The following is a 20,699-nucleotide window of genomic DNA, read 5'->3' on the forward strand; positions in this document are numbered from 1 at the left end:
AATTTATTTTTATTATGTTATATTAGTCACCATACAATACATTATTAGTCTTTGTTTAAACTTTTATTATTTCAGTGTTCCAAGATTCATTGTTTATGCACCAATACCCAGTGCTCCATGCAGTACATGCCCTCCTTAATACCCACCACCAGGCACACCCAGCCCCTACCCTCCTCCCTTCCAAAACCCTCAGTTTGTTTCTCAGAGTCCACAGTCTCTCATGCTTTGTCCCCTCCTCTGATTTCCCCCAACTCCCTTCTTCTCCTAGTGTCCTCTGTGTTATTCCTTATGCTCAACAAGTAAGTGAGAACATATGATACTTGACTCTCTCTGCTTATTTCACTCAGCATAATCTCTTCCAGTCCCATCCATGTTGATACAAAAGTTGGGTACTCATCCTTTTGATGGAGGCATAATATTCCATTGTGTATATGGACCATATCTTCTTTATCTATTTGTCTGTTGAAGGACATCTTGGCTCATTAGTTTTTGATGTAGTGTTCCATGATTCATTGTGTGTGTATAAAACTCAGTGCTCCATGCAGTACATACCCTCCTTAACACCCACCACCAGGCTAACCCATCCCACCACCCCCCTCCTCTTTAAAACCCTCAGGAGGACATTAGGAGAAGGAAAGGAAAAGTGAATTTGGGTAAATTGGAGGGGAGATGAAGCATGAGAGACTGTGGACTCTGAGAAACAAACTGAGGATTTTGAGGGCTTGGGTGAGCTTGGTGGTGGGTATTAAAGAGGGCACATATTCCAGGGAGCACTTGGTGTGGTGCATAAACAATCAATCTTGGAACACTGAAAAAATAAAATTAAATTTAAAAAAAAACCCTCAGTTTGTGGACTCCTGGAAAGAAAACCTAATTTTAGTTTTAAACATTAGGATTCTACATGATTTTATCCATCTTTTATTTACATGGCTGTGAAAGGAATGTGGCATGTTTTTGCCTTAATTTCTAGTGGAGATAACTTATGTGGGACTCAGGCTGCTTGTGGTTTATTTATTTTTATCTCATGATACTTAATGAATTAGTTCATAAAAATTTAAAAACTGTGGATCAAGAAGATGTGGCATATATACACAATGGAATACTATGCAGCCATCAAAAGAAATGAAATCTTGCCATTTGCGACAACATGGATGGAACTAGAACGTATCATGCTTAGCGAAATAAGTCAAGCAGAGAAAGACAACTATCATATGATCTCTCTGATATGAGGAAGTGGTGATGCAACATGGGGGCTTAAGTGGGTAGGAGAAGAATCAATGAAACAAGATGGGATTGGGAGGGAGACAAGCTGTAAGTGACTCTTAATCTCACAAAACAAACTGAGGGTTGCTGGGGAGAGGGGGGTTAGGAGAAGGGAGGTGGGGTTATGGACATTGGGGAGGGTATGTGCTTTGGTGAGTGCTGTGAAGTGTGTAAACCTGGCGATTCACAGACCTGTACCCCTGGGGATAAAAATATGTTTATAAAAAATAAAAAATTTAAAAAAAAAAAACCTATGGATGTCTGGTTTCAGGCCGGCAGATGAAGTATTGCCATTTTGTATTATATTAAATGTTAACATACTGTAATAAATAGATGAAAATATGTAATAGTACAAGCACAATACCAGTCTGTTGCTTATAAATCAATGACGAGGAACCCAGGTTGACTGTGGCCCTGCTGTCTTTAAAACACAGAATCCATAATTTCCTTGTATTCACCATCACAGTCAACTAGAAGGGACCCAAAAAAGCATGGAGAACCCCATGTCCTAGGCCTGGAAGTGGCTCAGATCACTTTCTTCTAGCTAGGAAATGGTTTAGCCATGATTTTGAGGATAAAGAAGTAGATTTTGATGAACAGCTGGTGATCTCAACCCTAAGGTCTACATTTAGAGTGTTCATGTGCTGTGAGAGTGGTAGTACGTGGTATTTGTACTATATAACATTCAAAATAGAGCATTTTATTTTCTTTTTCAGACCAATAGCAGGAAAATTAATAATTAAGTTCCCATTCTTCCTTCAAATGAGAGTTAAATTACTAACTTAAGTTAGTAATTTAAGAATTTAATAGTTTGCACAAAGTCTTCTCAAAATATTTAAGTTTTCCTCCTTATGCAAAAAGGTCTGTAGATAAAGATGGGGTATGCCTAAATATATAAAGAAAATTTCTTGATTCACCATATAACTTTGACTGAATTTAATTTAAACAAGTACACTTGTATGTTAAGATGGTTATAATTCTTACACATTTTTATGGTGAAAAAAAAAATACCCCCAAATAATAAATATCACCAAGAACATCCTTGTATATCAGTTACCTAATGCCACAATGATACTGTGAAACAACCTCCCAAATATGGGCTTTGTAACAATAAACATTTGCGTTTTCCACTCATGGGTTTTGTGAATCAGAGTTTGGCTTCAGTCTACAGAAATGGCTTAGGTCTGTACGCTAAGCCTTGTTCTGAAACCCCAGCTAGTGGAACAATGTCTGCCCTGGGTTATATTGTTCTTATGGTGATGCCAGAAGCATAAGAGGGGAAATGAAAGTATGTTTTAAACCCCTACATCAAATGCATCTATTTATATAGAGGCCATAATTTATGTTTTCATCTTGGCATACAGGATCTAGGAGAAAGGATTCCTATAAAGGATGAATGTCATTTGGCCTACTGATAAAATAGTGTTTTTTTTTTGTTTTGTTTTGTTTTTTTAAAGATTTTATTTATTTATTTGACAGAGAGAGATCACAGGTAGGAAGAGAGGCAGGCAGAGAGAGAGAGGAGGAAGCAGGCTCCCTGCTGAGCAGAGAGCCCGACGCGGGACTCGATCCCAGGACCCTGAGATCATGACCTGAGCCGAAGGCAGCGGCTTAACCCACTGAGCCACCCAGGCGCCCCTAAAATAGTGTTTTTAATACTGTGTATTTAAAAGTAAAATTTTGTGGGTTTGTTTTTTTTTTTAAAGATTTTATTATTTGTCAGAGAGAGAGCACACAAGCAGTCAAAGTGGCAGGTAGAAGCGGAGAGAGAAGCAGGCTCCCTGCCGAGGAAGGAGCCCAATGCGGGACTTGATTCCGGGATCCTGGGATCATGATCTGAGCTGAAGGCAGCGGCTTAATTGACTGAGCCACCCAGGCGTCCCTTGTGGGATTTTTTTTGTATGAAAACATTTTAACTTACAAAGAATAGTATGTTAAACACATGACTGTGCTCAATACATAAATTACCAAATTCAGAATAATATATGTATATATTTGTTTCTATTTTCCAAGTTTTTGAAGAAATAAATTTTATAGTTGAATTTTCTTCTTTATCCTTCTCTAATCTTTTTTTTTTCTTTCTTAAGAATAACCATTATTTGCTGTGTAGTCACTTCTTTCCCCATAAGCAGCCAGGCCAAAGTAACCTTAAAACTATTGCATCCAAACAAAGTTGTCAGGAATTTTGAAAAGCCACTTCTCTGTCTCAGAATTCTCCAGCTCTGCATGACAGCCATTCTTGCTCTCGGTCCATTGTAATTCTACCCACTTGTTATTACTTATTTTTTTTGTAGCCTTTCACCTAACTGGTGAATATAACCATCATTATCAAACATTATATACACTGGTAGAGAAAGAAAATTAATAAATCAATATTCCTACAATGACTACAGTAATGACCAAATAGAAGTGGAGGCAATAGCCTATTTTTTCTGTTTAAAATTTCTCCTCCTCGGAACCCTCCTACACTGTTGGTGGGAATGCAAGCTGGTGCAGCCACTCTGGAAAACAGCATGGAGGTTCCTCAAAATGTTGAAAATAGAACTGCCCTATGACCCAGCAATTGCACTATTGGGTATTTACCCTAAAGATACAAACTTAGTGACCCAAAGGGGCACGTGCACCCGAATGTTTATAGCAGCAATGTCCACAATAGCCAAACTATGGAAAGAACATAGATGTCCATCAACAGATGAATGGATCAAGAAGATGTGGTATATATACACAATGGAATACTATGCAGCCATCAAAAGAAATGAAATCTTGCCATTTGCGACAACATGGATGGAACTAGAGCGTATCATGCTTAGCGAAATAAGTCAAGCAGAGAAAGACAACTATCATATGATCTCCCTGATATGAGGAAGTGGTGATGCAACATGAGGGCTTAAGTGGGTAGGAGAAGAATAAATGAAATAAGATGGGATTGGGAGGGAGACAAACCATAAGTGACTCTTAATCTCACAAAACAAACTAAGGGTTGCTGGGGGGAGGGGGTTTAGGAGAAGGGGGTGGGATTATGGACATTGGGGAGGGTATGTGCTTTGGTGAGTGCTGTGAAGTGTGTAAACCTGGTGATTCACAGACCTGTACCCCTGGGGATAAAAATATATGTTTATAAAAAATAAAAAATTATTAAAATTTCCCCTCCTCTCTACACTTTCTTGTTTCCCTTGACTTCACAGAGACAAAACCATATATATATATAATACATATATATATATAAATCTCCTCTATGATAATCAAATTATTACTTTGTTACATATACCTCCTTCCTCTAGAATGCTAGCTCTTCTTGAAAGCAGAGATATTTTTCTGTTTTAGTTCACTGATATATCCTAAGACTTTTTTTTTTTTTAAGTTTATTTATTTAAATAATCTCTACATTCCCATGTGGAGCTCAGACTCACAAACCTTGAGATCAAGAGTTACATGCTCTTCCGACTGAGCCAGCTAGGCACCCTGATCTTTCCCAAGAATCTTGTACACTGCTTGGCACATGAAAGGCACTCAGTATTATTCAGTGAATTAATAAATCTTATTAATTTTTCTGATCTTTCTCTCTTTAGGCCAGCCTTCACTGTTGCCATATAAGCCTCCTGGTAGTACGAGGATGTACTATGTTCCACAATTGAAACAAATTCCTCCATCTCTGGATTCCAGATCAGATACCACCATTGAGAGCTCACACTCAGGTATTATGCATAAATTATTATGCATAAATTATTCAGAATTTTATTTTTTGAAATTTTACTTGTGGATTGGCTGGTTAATTCTAGAATGACATATGAAAGCTCAGTGACATAATCCTATAGCGTGAAATATGGAGCTTTTCATGCCTCAGTCTCTAGTTCAAAGAAATGTGTTATTTGGTGAGATGTGTTATGTATATAGAAACATTTAATAAGTATTTAATGAAAATTATATGGATAATTGTTTGTTTAGTTTAGTGGACTTTATTTCAGATGAAGGTTTCCAAGTTTTTCTGTTTACAGTGCCCTTTTGGTGATTTTTTTTTCTTATCATGTAGAATACATATGAACATAATAAGTGTTTTTTTTAAACTGCTGTAAGTTATTAAGACATAAATACTTACTGTTTTGATCTAACAATTTAAACAAAAATATTAGGTATTTCCTTTTAGTTTTGGGTTTTGAAAGAAAATACTTTACTTTGTTCTTAAATAACTAGTTACTTACCAATGCAGTATGTGCAGCTGTTAGAACACTGTATAGCTTCTCAAACCTTGAGATGAAATTTTACACAATCATAGTTATTTGCTGCTTTTACTACAGAAACTGTCAAAAATCCAGCTTCGCAGAGATACAACAGCATTGAAAGGAATATGGTACTATCTAATACTGAAACTTTGAACTCCTTTGGGCCAGTAGCTTGTGCACTGTATACTAGGTACCAGTTATCACTGTTGTTTCCGTGGAATCTTAAAATATCCCATAGCACCCCCTGTGAGATCACCACAGGGTAACTGCAGATTTAGAAAATGAATAGCACCCCATGCAGGAATTCAGTAAATAGTTTTTGTGGGGATTTTAAGATAAGAATACTGAGTTGGTGTGGTGTGGGGTTTTGATTGATGCCATAACGTTTAGGGTGGTCCACAGGAGATGACTTGTTTCAGTTTAGATACAATTTTTTTTTCATGATTTATCAATAGATATCTTGATATGTGTAGAAATAGCACACAAATGAGAAATTTTCCCTAGTCTTAGGCAGACTTTTTTGTAGTTAACTTTAAGAGGACCAAGCAAGTACCTAGTTGTAACTAAGTTAAAGTGCCTGGTACAACTGCTTCTAATTCCCCACTGTGAAGCTACTGAAAAAAAGAACCATCAAAATGCTCTTATTACCAAATGATAAGATTAATTATTAAGCCTATAACCAGGAACTAGAAGAAATTTCATGGCATGCAAGGCTATGATTTTATTTATTTATTTGGCAGAGAGGGAACGCAGGCAGGGGAAGCTGGAGAGGGAGAAACAGGCTTCCTGCTCATCAGGGAACCCAGTGCGGGGCTTCATCCCAGGACCCTGGGATCATGACCTGAGCTGAAGGTAGAGGTTTAACGACTGAGCCACTCAGGTGCCCCAAGGCTATGATTTTAAAAATACACTTAATGGGGTTTTATTCCTGGGTTGCAAGGATGGTTCAGTATTTACATGAATGTAATACATCACATTAATAAAATATAATAACCATATGATCATTTTCAATAGATGCAGAGAAAGCATTTGATAAAGTACAACATCCATTCACAATAAAAACCCTCAACAGAGTAGGTTTAGAGGGAGCATACCTCAACGTACTAAAGACCATGTGTGAAAAAACCCACAGCTGATACCATCCTAAGTGGGGAAAAACTGAGCTTTTCTTCTGGGGCAGGAACATGACAGGGATGTCCACTCTCTCCACTTTAATTCAGTGTAGTACTGGAAGTCCTAGCCACAGCAATCAGATGACTAAAAGAAATAAAAAACATCCAAATGAGCAAGGAAGGAGTCAAACTTTCAGTGTTTGCAGATGACATGATACTATATACAGAAATCCAAAAAACTGCTAGAACTGATAAATTCAGTAGAGTCACAGAATACAAAATCAACATACAGAAATCTGTTGCATTTCTATACAGCAGTAATGAAGCAAAAGAAAGAGAAAATAAGGAATCAGTCTCATTTACAGTTGCACCAAAAACAGTATCTTACTGTTACATTTAGCAATCAACCAAACCAAGGAGTTGAAAGACTTATACTCTGAAATTGAAGATGATGCAAAGAAATGGAAAGACATTCCATGCTCATGGACTGGAAGAACAAATACTGTTAAAATGTCTATACTACCCAAAGCAAATTACACATTTAGTGCAATCCCTAACAAAATGCCAGTAGCATTTTTCACAGAGCTAACACAAGCAATTCTAAAATCTGTGTGGAACCAAAAAAGACTCCAGATAGCTAAAAAGCAACCTTGAAAAAGAAAAACAAAGCTGGAGACATCACAATTCCAGACTTCAAGTTATATTACAAAGCTAGAGTAGTCGAAACAGTATGGTACTGGCACGTAAATAACCACATAGATCAATGGAACAGAATAGAAAACCTAGAAATGAAGCCTCAATTACATTGTCAGTTAAACTTCAACAAAGCAGGAAAGAATATCCAATGGGAGAAAGACAGTCTCTTCAGTAAATGGTATTGGTAAAACTGGACAGTAACATGTGAAAGAATGAAACTGGAACACTTTCTTAAACCATATACAAAAATGAATTCAAAATAGATTAAAGACCTAAATGTGAAACATGAAACCATAAAAATCCTAGAACGGAATATAGGCAGTAAAGTAATTTTTTTGACATTAGCTATACCATCTTCTTTCTAGATATGTCTTGTGAGGCAAGGGAAACAAAAAATAAACTATTGGGACTATGTCAAAATACAAAGCTTCTGCCCAGGGAAGGAAACAATCACCAAAACTAAAAGGCAAACTATGGAATGGAAAAAGATATTTGTAGATGACATATCTGATAAAGAATTAGTATCCAAAGTATGTAAAGAACTTATAAAACTCAACCCCCAAAAATGAGTAATCCAATTAAAAATGGGTAAAAGACACAAATAGACATTTTTCCAAAGAGGATATGCAGATGGCCAACAGACACATCAAAAGATGCTTAACATCACTGATCATCAGATAAATGCAAATCAAAACTACAATGAGAGATCACCTCACACCTGTCAGAATAGCTAAAATCAACAGCAGGAAACAACAGGTATTCATGAGGATGTAGAGAAAAAGGAACCCTTGTGCACTTTTGATGGGAATACCAACTGGTGCAGCCACTCTGGAAGGCTGTATGGGGTTCATCAAAAAGTGAAAAATAGAACTATTCTATGACCCAGCAATGGTATGAATACCATTCTAGAGTTTTCACAATCACTGGGGCTTAACACTAGGAACTTCAAAAATAAGCTGGCTCTGCTTTGGGATAGCCAGAGGGCAATAGGAAATTGAATCCCTGCTTTTAAAGGAACAGCACAACAGCCCTTCTGAGATACAGTATAGAAGCAGTAGTTTGGAAAAATGCCTAGAGTACATCAGAAGATCTATTTACCAACCTCAGGTATGCAGTAGGAGCAAGGATCTTTAGATTTCTCCAAGAATGAAAGAGCCAGTGCCATTTTTCTTCCCCATCCACAATCCCGCATATTTGCTGAAGAAGCATGAACGCTCTCCACCTAGCTTTGTTAATAGGATCCCCCACTCCCATGTTGTGCTCCCATGGATATGCCGCATCCAAACTGCTCTCAGTGGGAGTTCTCCCAAAGGTGCCGGGTCTTCTCCCACAAGCATGCCAACACATACCTAGCATTGCTAACAATGTGTCCTGCCCCCACATTCTCCTGAGAATTTGTTCCATCTGACCCATCCTTGGCAAGAGTCCATCGAAAGTAGCACCAGAAGCATGGTATTGTGCAAGTAGCCCCAGTAGTGACCAGGACCACTCCAAGGTGATTCCCTCCCTGAGTAGAGATGAAGATAAATACCAGTTCAACTTTGGGCTGGGAGCAGACATCTGGTCTGACTACATGCCCTGCCCACCAACAAAAGCCTCTTAGGGAACAACACAAGGAGAGCACCCTGCAGTGCAGTGCAACTGCAGCTCCAGCAGACATCTGGTCATACCCAACTCAATCACAAGGCAGCCCCAGACTGGCCCATAACAGCATAGAGTCTAAACCTGCCCACTACAAGCGAAGAGACCGATTGCAGCTGACTGGACTGAAGGCAAACATGGCTAAATCACAGTAGTAGGACCATGCAATACTTGGAGGAGTTACCCCTGAAGCGCCAGGTTCTGGCGAACAGGGGACATTGCACTGCATGGCACTGCAGGACCTCTTCTTCACAAGGCCACTATCAAGACCAGGAGATATAGCTGACCTACCTTTCTTTCTTTCTTTCTTTCTTTCTTTCTTTCTTTCTTTTAAGATTTTATTTATTTATTTGACAGAGAGACAGCGAGAGAGGGAATACAAGCAGGGGAAGTGGAAGAGGGAGAAACAGGCTCCCCACTGAGTAGGGAGCCTGATTGTGGGGCTCAATCCCAGGCCCCTGGGATCACGACCTGAGCTGAAAGCAAACTCTCAATGAACTGAGCCACCCAGGCCCCCCGCAGCTGACTTTTCTAACACAGAGAAACAATTAGAAAAAGGGAGATAGAGGAATATGTCCCAAATGGAAGAAAAGGACAAAAATCACAGCAAGAGAGCTAAACAAAATGAAGATAAGCAATATGCCTGATGGAAAATATAAAGTAATGTTAATAAAGATAGTCACTGAACTTGAGAAAAGAGAGCCATATCTCAGTGAGATTCTCAACAAGGAGAGAATGTAAAAAAAAGAATCATTGATGAACTCAATAACAAATTAAAAATACACTAGAGAGAGAAAAAATAGTAGACTAGAGAAAAAATAGTAGTCTAGAGAACACAGAAGAATGGATCAGTGAGCAGTGGAACACAGAGTAATAGAAAGCAATCAAGCTGAACAGAAGATAGAAAAAACAGTGATAATAGGAGGTTAGGGGAACTTGATGATGCTGATAAGCATGACACTCATAGGGCTCTCAGAAGAAAAAGGGAGCAGAAAATTAATTCAAAGAAATAGCTGAAAACTTATCACATCTGGGGAAAAAAACAGAAATCCAGATCCAGATTGTAAATGTGAGAAATAAATGAAGCAAAATATGTATTTAGTGGGGAAATTGTATAATTGAAGGATTTATAGACCCAAGTGCGTAGTTTTCAAGCAATATGGCAACAGAGAGATTTTCACAAATACATAGGAACTCAAAGCATACTCTGCCTTCATACTTTTTTTTTATTGGGTTTTAAATTTTAATTCCAGTGTAGTTAACACACAGTGTTATATTAGTTTCAGGAGTAAAACATAGTAATTCAACAATTCTGTACATCATTATTTAGTGCTCATCATCTTAATCCCCTTCACTTACTTCACCGAACACCTCCAACCCATCTCCCCTCTGATATGCTTTATTTTAAATGAGTAACCTCCGTTAAAGTTATTTTTTTTCATCAAGAACATTTTTTTACTTGAAGCATACTTCAGAATACATGGTTCTAAAATATCTATGTAACATATTCCACCCAAGAAAAACAGAATACACATTTTCTTTAAATACACACAGAAAAATTCCCTGGTTAAATCACTTGAAAAGAAATATAACAAATATTACAGATTTAAGATGACTGAAATATACCAAGTGTATTTTCCAGCCATGATGTTATAAAACTAAATATCAACAATAAAACAAAGCTGGAAATCTACAATATAAATATGAAATATTGAATATGTAAGTATTAACACCCTATGCCCCATAGCAATGGGCCAATATTAATAAATATTAACACCCTATTTGGCCAATTATTTATTAACCAATGTTAATAAATATTAACACCCAATTTGACTCTATAGCATTGGGCCAAATAAGAAATCAAATGCAAATCAAAATATGTCTCAAGACAAAAGAAAAAGAAAACACAACATTCCAAAACCAATGGGATGCAGCAAAAGCAGATGTTAGAGTGAAATTTATGTCATAAATGCTTCTGATGTTAAGGGGAAAAGATTAACATCACACCCCAAGGAACTAGAAAAAGAATAAATGTAGCTGCAATTTAGTAGACGGAGGAAAAAACAAAGAAAAATCAGAGATAATTAAAATAGAGACCAGAATAAACAATCACATAATGTTGAAAGTTATGACCAGATTTTCAAAAATATGTAAATGAATAACAAAATGGGCAATGCTTTAACTACATCAACTAAGGTGGGGGGAAAAAAGAAAAGTCCCGAAAACCAGAATGAGAAATGGAAGAGAAAACAATAGATAACCACAGAAATACAGTGTGAAAACAGATTATTTTAAATAATTATATACTAACAAATCAGATAACTTAGAAATATACAACCAGATAACTTCTAAAAATGCACGAATTACCAAGATTGCATCATGAATCTTGAATCCCAAAAGTAGGAAATCTTAGACCAATAACAAGCATGAGAGTTACATTAGGAGTCAAAACTCTCCCAGCACAGAAAAGCCCAAGACCCCATGGTTTCATTGGTGAATTCTATCAAACATTAAAAAAAAATAATAATGACAATCTTATCAAAATCTTAAAATAATAGAGGAGAGGGAACACATTCAAAATCATTCCATGAGTCCAGTACTACCTTGATACCAAAGCAGGATAAAAACAGTATAAGAACAAAAAAGTCTAGTATGTCCAATATAAGTATTGTTGCTCCAACTTTTTTTTTGACATCCATTTGCCTATTAAGGGTTTCTCCACCCCCTCACTTTAATTTAGCTGGTGTCTTTAGGTCTAAAATGAGTCTCTTTGTAGGAAGCCTTCATACTTTCTTAAAAAAATGAATTTGAAGACTCATCCACCTGAAGAGGTGGCTCTAAATGAAGAGCTCCAGAAAGAGTAATGAAGCAGTGGTGAACTTTGAAGCCAGGTTAACATAACACTCACCTAAATAGAAATTTTAGTTACAAGACGAACAAAAAATGTCAAAAGTTAATTTTGGAATGAAAAACATGAGAACAAAACACAGTTTAATTATATCCTTTGTGTTTGATAGAAAAGACCAAAGAAGTCTTATTTTATTCATGATTTGGTGATCAGATAGATTAAAGAAGTTCTTATGGGGCGCCTGGGTGGCTTAGTGGGTTGGTTAGAGCCTCTGCCTTGGGCTCAGGTCATGATCCCAGGGTCCTGGGATCGAGCCCCACATGGGGCTCTCTGTTCAGTGGGGAGCCTGCTTCCCCCCACCCCCCGGCTGCCTCTCTGCCTACTTGTGTTCTCTGTCAAATAAATAAAATCTTTAAAAAAATAAGTTCTTATAAAACTAATACATTATCAGAAGCACAGGCAACAAAAGAAAGAAATTGGAATTTATGAGAAGTTAAAACTTTTGTGTATCAAAAATCTATCAACAGGGTAAAAAGGTAATTCACAGAATTAGAGCAAAATGCAATCACGTATCTGATAGGGGATTAATATTCATTATATATGAAGAACTCTTAATAACTCAACAACAGCCAACAGTCTTATTTTAAAATGGGCACAGGATCCGAATAAATGTTTTTCCAATAAAGATACACAAATGGCCAAAAAAGCCATTAAAAAGATGCTGTACATTATTAGACATAAAGGAAAGGCAAGTCGAAACCACAGTGAGATACCACTCCATATCCAGTAGGAGGGCTGATATCAAACAGAAAATAACAAGGTTTGGTTGGGGGGAGAAATTGCAACCCATGTGTATTGCTGGTGGGAATTTAAAAGGATGTAGCCACTACAGAGAGTATTGTGGTACCTGAAAAAGTCAAACATAGAGAAGTACCTGGGTAGCTCAGTCGGTTAAGTGTCGGACTCTTGATTTTTGGCCCAGGTCATGATCTCGGGGTCATGAGATCGAGCCCTGCAACAGGCTCCCTGCTGGGCATGGAGCCTGCTTAAGGTTCTCTCTCTCCTCTCTCCTCTTTCCCCCACTGTGCACATGCTCTCTCTCTCTCTCTCAAAAAAAACCAAAACAAAACAAAACAAAACAAAAACATTTAAAATGTTTAACATGGAATTACTGAGCTAACATATACCCAAAAGAATTGAACGCAGGGATTTGAATAAATGTTTGTGTGCTCATGTTCATAGCAACATTATTCACTATAGCCAAAATGTGGATACAACTCAAATGTCTATCAGCTGATGAATAAATACATAAAATGTGACACATATATGCAGTGGGATATTATTCAGCTTTAAAAAGGGTGAAATTTGGCACATGCTACATTGTTGATGAACACTGAAGATACTGTGCTAAGTGAATAAGCTAATCACAAAGGGACAAATATTCTAAGATTTCACTTACATGAGGTACCTAGAGTAGTCAAATTCATAGAGACAAAGTAGGACAGTGGTTATCAAGGGTTGAGGGGAGGAGGAAAAGGGAATTACCATTTTTTTTTTTAAAGATTTTATTTATTTACTTGAGAGAGAGACAGTGAGAGAGAGCATGAACAAGGAGAAGGTCAGAGGGTCAGAGAGAGAAGCAGACTCCCCATGGAGCTGGGAGTCTGATGCGGGACTCGATCCCGGGACTCCAGGATCATGACCTGAGCCAAAGGCAGTCGTCCAACCAACTGAGCCACCCAGGCGTCCCGGGAATTACCATTTAATAGTGACAGTTTTGGTTTGTGAAAATGTGTGAATTCTGGAGATGCATGATATGATCGTTGCACATCAGTGTAAATGTACTTAAAACCACTGAACTATACACTTAAAAATGGTTACAATGGCAAAATTTATGTATATTTTACCTCAATAAAAAAATGCTAAAAAAATACTACTAGAAAAACACTAATTGAATTTTTTTAAAGATTTTATTTGTTTGAAAGACAATGAGAAAGAGCACAAGAGAAGGGAGAGTCAGAGGGAGAACCAGACTCCCCGCTGAGCAGGGAGCCCGACAGAAGACGGGGACCCAGGACTCCGTTCTGGGACTCTGGGATCATGACCAAGCCGAAGGCAGTTGCCCAACCAACTGAGCCACGCAGATGCTCCTCTAATAGAATTTTTAAACTGGATATCTATTTTCCAGACTACTGTTGAGTGTACAAAATTTGCAAAATAACAGAACAAGAACAGAAGGGACGCCTGGGTGGCTCAGGTGGTTGACTGTCTGCCTTCAGCTCAGGTTATGATCCCAGGGTCCTGGGATTGAGTCCCACATCTGGCTCAGTGGGGCACCTGCTTCTTTCTCCACTAGCCACTCCCCCTGCTTGTGTACTAGCTTGCTTGCTCTCTCTGACAAATAAATAAAGGGCCCCTGGGTGGCTCAGTGGATTAAGCCTCTGTCTTCAGCTCAGGTCATGATCTTGGGGTCCTGGGATCAAGTCCTGCATCAGGCTCTCTGCTCAGCAGGGAGCCTGCTTCCCCCTCTTTCTCTGCCTGCCTTTCTGCCTACTGGTGATCTCTCTCTGTGTGTCAAATAAATAAATAAAATCTTTAAATAAATAAATAAATAAAATCTTCCCCAAAAAAAAAAAAAAACCGGAAACAAACTTTAAGATAGCATAAACTCAAATGAATAGATTATAATGAAATCTTTTTAGCTATGACAAATTTAGCATACATTGGCATTTTGTCATACATGTGTTTAACTTAAGCATGTTCAAATACATATATTTAACAAAAAAGAGAAAGCGCATGTCTTTCAGCACAGACATATGCTAAAAGGGCAAGAGTTGGGATGCCCTCAGTGGCATGGTCAGTGGAGCGTGCAACTCTTGATTTCTGGGTTGTGGGTTCAAGCCCCAGGTTGGGTGTAGAGATTACTTAAAAATAAAATCTTTAGAAAGGTACAAGAGTTGTGTGTAGTCTGTATACTCTGTGAACATACTGTGATGGATTTGAAATGGGTGGTGGGAAACCTCTCTTCTCAAACTTTACTGTCCTCATTTTCCTTTTATAATAGTTTAAACAGCTTATCTTGATTCCCTGAGAATGATTCTAGAACTAAAGTGTCTTTTTGTTATAACATGGCTTCTAAACATAAGCCACGTTCTTCATCAGGTGCTCAGAAACAGGCGCAGTGATTCGCTGTGAGCCAAAGGGAGAAAGTACTCTCTGGTGGAGTTGTTGAGCCAATAGGATGTCAGTTTCAACATGGTACCTTCTTAAGGAACCTTTGTGGGGGGGCACCTGGGTGGCTCAGTGGGTTAAAGCCTCTGCCTTCAGCTCAGGGCATGATCCCAGGGTCCTGGGATCCAGCCCCGTGTTGGGCTCTCTGCTCCGCGGGGAGCCTTCTTCCTCTTTTCTCTGCCTGCCTCCCTGCCTACTTGTGATTTCTCTCTCTCTGTCAAATAAATAAAATCTTTAAAAAAAAAAAAAAAAGGAACCTTCGTGGGGTAATTTCAGTGCTGTATGGTTTTTCATTTTATATGCTGACTTTAAACTCTAGATTCCATGTAAAATTTATCTTGAATTGAGTGTGGGGGAAAAACCAGATAGGAAACTACATACGTTGCATTCCCTGTGTATATTCATTCCAAAGCACATAAAACCAAAGTTTGGTTGTTTTGTTTTTCTTAAGGTGACAAAAGCTTTCAGTTCATGTTCATTGTTTCTTCAACCCAAAAGTATTAAAGCTCTTACTGTGTTCCTGGCAGATGCTACACTATGTGCTACATTTACAGAGGCAAAATAAACATGGTCCCAAGTTTATGGAGTATGTGGAATGTTGTTACAGATAGTAAACAAATAGACCCCAAATAAGTACATAATTACAAATGGTAAGTGTTAATAAAATAAAGTAGAATTGGATGAGAATAATAAGAGTACCCAGTTTAGTTTTAGGAGCTCCTGAAGGCCTTTCCAAGGAAAAAAATTTTTGAGATGAGGTCAGTAAGATAAAGGTGGGTTAGGCAGGCAAAGAGTAGAGAGTGACAGAATGGGCAAAGCTCCTGAAACGGGAAAGAGCTTGATGTATTTGACAAATGTGCAGTATGGTTGGAGCAGAATGGTGGTTAGATGGGTAGGCCCAAGATCATTTAATGTCTTGTAAACCATACTAAAACATTTGTATTTTATTCTAGTAGGCAACTGTGGTTTCATTTACATTTGCAAAATTTATCTGGCTGTGAGATGGAGAACCACTTCATAGGTGGAAAGGAGGGGAGCCAAGGTGAGGAAGACTCTAGAAGTGTGGAGGCGAGGACACCAGTTAGTCAGAAGGCTCTTGACCATAAACAGAGTTGATTTACACATTTAAGGTTATATGCAAGGGTGCCACATAAAAGGTTGTATTACTAACATCATAGAGATATATGCTGTTTTTTATGAAAATACATAGGTGAGTATGAAGGTTCCAGATCTCCAGCTAGAGTTGTTCTTGCCCCAAACAAAAATCTATACTTAGAAGTCCCACAGTTGTGCTTGGATGAGGCAAAATAAGTACACATACACTTGTTGGCATTCACACATCCATTTGGCTAGACGGGCTTTCAGTTGCCCCTCAGCTCCACAGACCTGCTTCTCTTGCTATCCACCACTATTCTCAGGGACTTACTGTTCCCCATCTGACTGTGAACCTGACATACTCCCCTCTCTTGGAGAACAAAGCGGGGTGATGGTGAAGAGCATGCATGTGCTGGTTGCTGGTGGAGTGTGTTCTCTGGTATCTGGAAGTATTTGTGAGGAGAATGATCCCTGTGTACAGTTGTTATGTTGTACCATAATATATAATATCTTAATTTGTTTAATTAAGAAAGGGACACCTTTTTCTAATTTCTTCAAAAGATGCTGTAAGGACTAGCTGTGTCTTAAATGCTAGAATCTGAAGCTCAAAAGAAAGATCTCAGCCAGAGATACGTATTTGTTGGTCATCAGCATATAGATAGATAGTGTTCAATCCATTGGTAATTGATGAGTCCACTCAGGAAGTCAAAAGAGTTCTGACCCCTGGAGGAGCTCCTGAACTGAGAGATTTGGTAGAAGGAGAGATACTAAGGGTTTGCCAGAGAGATAGGGAGCAAATAAGAGAAAGTGATGCCACAGCAGCTAACGAAAAGCCCAATTTAATCTGTACATATGACCGAGCAGGCTTAGTAGGATCCTTGCAATCTGTCTAAAAAAGTCCTTCATGACTCACGTACACTGGCACTGTACTAATGAGACTGATACTGAGCTTTTATTGCCATACATAGTTTAGGTGCTCAGAAATGTTCTTCACCTCTTTTTTATGGCATGGATAAACTTTTCTTACCAGTAGATTTAGGAATATTGAAATGTGTTTCAAAAGAAGGTAAAATTACTTTCCAATCTTGTATTTCTTTATCACATTACTTTTCTTTCAGTGTTATGTATCTTATATTATTATCAGATTAATCTTCTAAAACATGGCTGATTATATTTTCCCTTTATTAAAAATTTTTTAATGATGTTACATTTCATGTACAATAAAATTTGTGCTCTATAGCTTGGGATTCCATGCTCTGTGGAATTTTGCCCCAAACAATTATTTTTTCATATTTCCCACCACTTTCTTTAATGTGCTCTATGATCTGGCCTGACCACAAAGTGGCTGCTGTTCTTAAATACTTTTTGCTTTCCTGTTTCTCTGTCTTTGTTCATGCTTCACCTCTTCCTAAAATGTCTGTCTTCCTCTGCATAGTTCAAAAAGCCTACTTATTTTCCAAGTTACAGTCTATATTCTTTTTTCTTTGAAAGCCTTCCTGAACTGGAAATTACCTTTCTTCGGAGCTGATACTCTGTATTTTCTGTCATTAGCTTCTCCACTATGTATTGTTGCAGTTTATTATACATGTCTGACAGCTTCAATTTAACTGACATCGCCTTCTGGTCACATTACAACGCTCCTATTGTCGTACCTTTTTAATAGAAGCAGTTTAAAACTTTTTGTCTTTCTTCAACTTCAACTTATATTAATTGTACTACTTTCCCACTTTTCTGTAGGGTCCAATGATGCCATTGCTCCAGACTTCCCCGCGGAGGTGCTAGGCACAAGGGATGACGACCTACCAGTCACTGATAATCTTAAACATAAAGAGGGGATCTACAGTAAGAGGGCTAAGACAGCCTTGCCACTGGGGACAAAACCTCCTCAGAAAGATAATGCAGGTAACTGAATTGGCTTTGTATATTTTGTAGCCTTTTTTCCCCCTGGTTATTGAGAATTTCTGGTTATCTTATTTCTGGTGTTACACAAGCTTTTCTCCTAGCTATTTCATTGGTTGTAAACAAGAAGGTAAAATATTTATAAAATCTTCTAAAATACTTAACAGGTTTCTTAGACCTATTTATTTTCACTGTGGGAAATAAAATATACTGCAACTTTTGACGTGAAATAATATCTAGTCAGGTATGTTTTAGAAACAAATCTAGAAAATCTTGATTAAATTTGCTTCATGAATTTATCTGATGGTACAAACTAATATTTTCGTAGATTGGATTTTGCAAGAAAGTATATGGTTCACGTGGTATTTTTAATTTTCTTTTCATTTTGCTGCCAACATTTGAAAATAAGATTTTGTACTTCCCTTGAAAATCAGAATATCTGGTTGTGCTCAGCTTGCATTCCCCCATGACAGTAATCACCTGCCCCTAATGCATGGGTCTTCCCTGCAGAGAAGATGTACATTCTTGTGTTTGCTTCAAGTCCCCATCCTTCTCAGAGCCAGTCTGCTTCATTCATCCACCTTACCTGTCTGGTCACTAGGGGTATTTGAGCTTTCAACCCTATCCCCAGATATAGGCCCCACTGTTTTATGAAACTTTTTAATATTTAGAGACCTGCTTGTTTTTTTTTTTTTCCTCTACCTCCCTGACATTGTACTCCCCTAGCTGACACATGATTGTATTTATTAAAGGGAGACTGCAGGGGCACCTGGGTGGCTTAGTGGGTTAAAACCTCTGCCTTCGGCTCCAATCATGATCCGAGGATCCTGGGATCGAGCCCCACATCAGGCTCTCTGCTCAGCGGGGAGCCTGCTTCCTCCTCTCTCTCTCCCTGCCTCTCTGCCTACTTGTGATCTCTGTCTGTCAAATAAATAAATAAAATCTTTTAAAAGGTGGGGGGGGGGTGGGGGAGACTCCAGTGGTCACTGAAAATTCTACATGTATAATTGCTTCTGTTGCTTTATTGCATTTACTGTTTTTAGTTCCTGTGCATGGCTGTTAGCTAAATAGGTGCTGCTGATTCCAGGGCAATTTTTAAAGCATAGGATAACTCTGTGTTCCAGTCTGGGTACTATTGTTGATTAATACATGCAATAAAGCAAAAAAAATTCGGAAACATCCTTGGAATTAATAAAATCTAAATTCAACATAAAAGTTGCTACTGAGAAGACAGAGAGCCTTTACACAGGGAATCATATCTGTAATGTTTTATTTCTTAAGCTCTTTGATAGACACATTATATCTTTAGTAATCTCTATTGCTTTTCTGATTTTTTTGTTGAAAAATATTCATACTTAGGAAGAGCTGAACCTCTTTTTTACCCATTGTGAAAACATAAACATTGTTAACTGTTATCCTAGTTGCTTTATTGGTGACTTTTTTTTTTTAAGATCTTTTTTTAAAATTTATTTATTTGACAGACAGAGATCACAAGGAGGCAGAGAGGCAGGCAGAAAGAGAGAAGGAAGCAGGCTCCCTGCTGAGGAGAAAGCCTGATGTGAGCTCCGATCCCAGGACCCCAGGATCATGACCTGAGCGGAAGGCAGAGGCTTTAACCCTCTGAGCCACCCAGGCATCCCTGTTGGTGACTTTTTAATATACTTAGTAACATAATATTTTACACTTGAGTTTTCTCATATAAGAAAGAAAAGAGCTGATTTTTTTTTTTAAAAAACCAATAAGGTGGATAAATCTCTGGCAAATATGACCAAGAAAAACAGAAAAAGTGGAAAATATAAAGCAGTTTTAAAAGGATATAATTTCAGGAGGTTTCTGAAGTCACAAGAATATTATACATAAATTTTTGATGGTACAGATGCTTTTCTAGGATGATATGAAATATCAAAATTGGCTCAAGAAGTGACAAAAACTTTGAAAAAACCAAAGAACTCAAAAGAGTTATTCACATCCCTTTTTTTACTTTGAAAAAGACAATTGATTTTTTTTTTAACTGTTGTGTCAAACCAGTAAAGAACAGTGGTATGTTAGGCTAGAGTTAACATGTTAGGAGATGACAGATGTTGGCAAGGATGTGAAGAAAGGAGACCCTACCCACCCCCCCATACTGTTGATGGGAATGCAAGCTGGTGCAGCTACTTTGGAAAACAATACGGAGGTTCCTCAAAAAGTTGAAAGTAGAGCTACTCTACAGTCCAGCAATTGTACTACTGGGTATTTACTCCAAAGATACAAATGTAAAGGGACGCCTGGGTCGCTCAGTCCATTAAGCAGCTGCTTCGGTTCAGGTCATGATCCCAGGGTCCTGGGATCAAGCCCCAAATCTAGCTCCTTGCTCAGTGGGGAGCCTGCTTCTCTCTCTCCCTCTGTCTGCCTCCCTCAAATAAATAAATAAAATCTTTAAAAGAAAAAAAAGATATAACTGTAGTGATCCGAAGGGGCACCTACACTCCAGTGTTTATAGCAACAGTGTCCACAATAGCCAAACTGTGGAAAGAGCCCAGATGTCCATCGACAGATGAATGGATAAAGAAGATGTGGTACATAGAGAATGAAATATTACTCAGCCATTAAAATAATGAAATCTTGCCACTTGCAAGAACGTGGATGGAACTAGAGGGTATTATACTAAGAGAAATAAGTCAGAGAAAGACAGTTACCATATGATCTTATCAT

At 38.1% G+C, this 20,699-nt stretch overlaps 1 protein-coding gene across 8 annotated transcripts in view; it reads left to right on the forward strand.

Annotated features, from left to right (window-relative positions):
• ALMS1 (ALMS1 centrosome and basal body associated protein) overlaps positions 1 to 20,699 on the forward strand; it is a 202,152-nt gene that overhangs the window by 125,701 nt on the left and 55,752 nt on the right. For all 8 annotated transcript variants that reach the window (XM_032352471.1, XM_032352467.1, XM_032352468.1 and 5 more), the window contains 2 exons: positions 4,833 to 4,958; positions 17,844 to 18,008. In XM_032352471.1, coding sequence (XP_032208362.1) covers positions 4,833 to 4,958; positions 17,844 to 18,008 — 291 coding nt within the window. The remainder of the gene's footprint in view (positions 1 to 4,832; positions 4,959 to 17,843; positions 18,009 to 20,699) is intronic.

This window comes from Mustela erminea, chromosome 7, assembly GCF_009829155.1.
Source record: "Mustela erminea isolate mMusErm1 chromosome 7, mMusErm1.Pri, whole genome shotgun sequence".
NCBI lineage: Eukaryota > Metazoa > Chordata > Mammalia > Carnivora > Mustelidae > Mustela > Mustela erminea.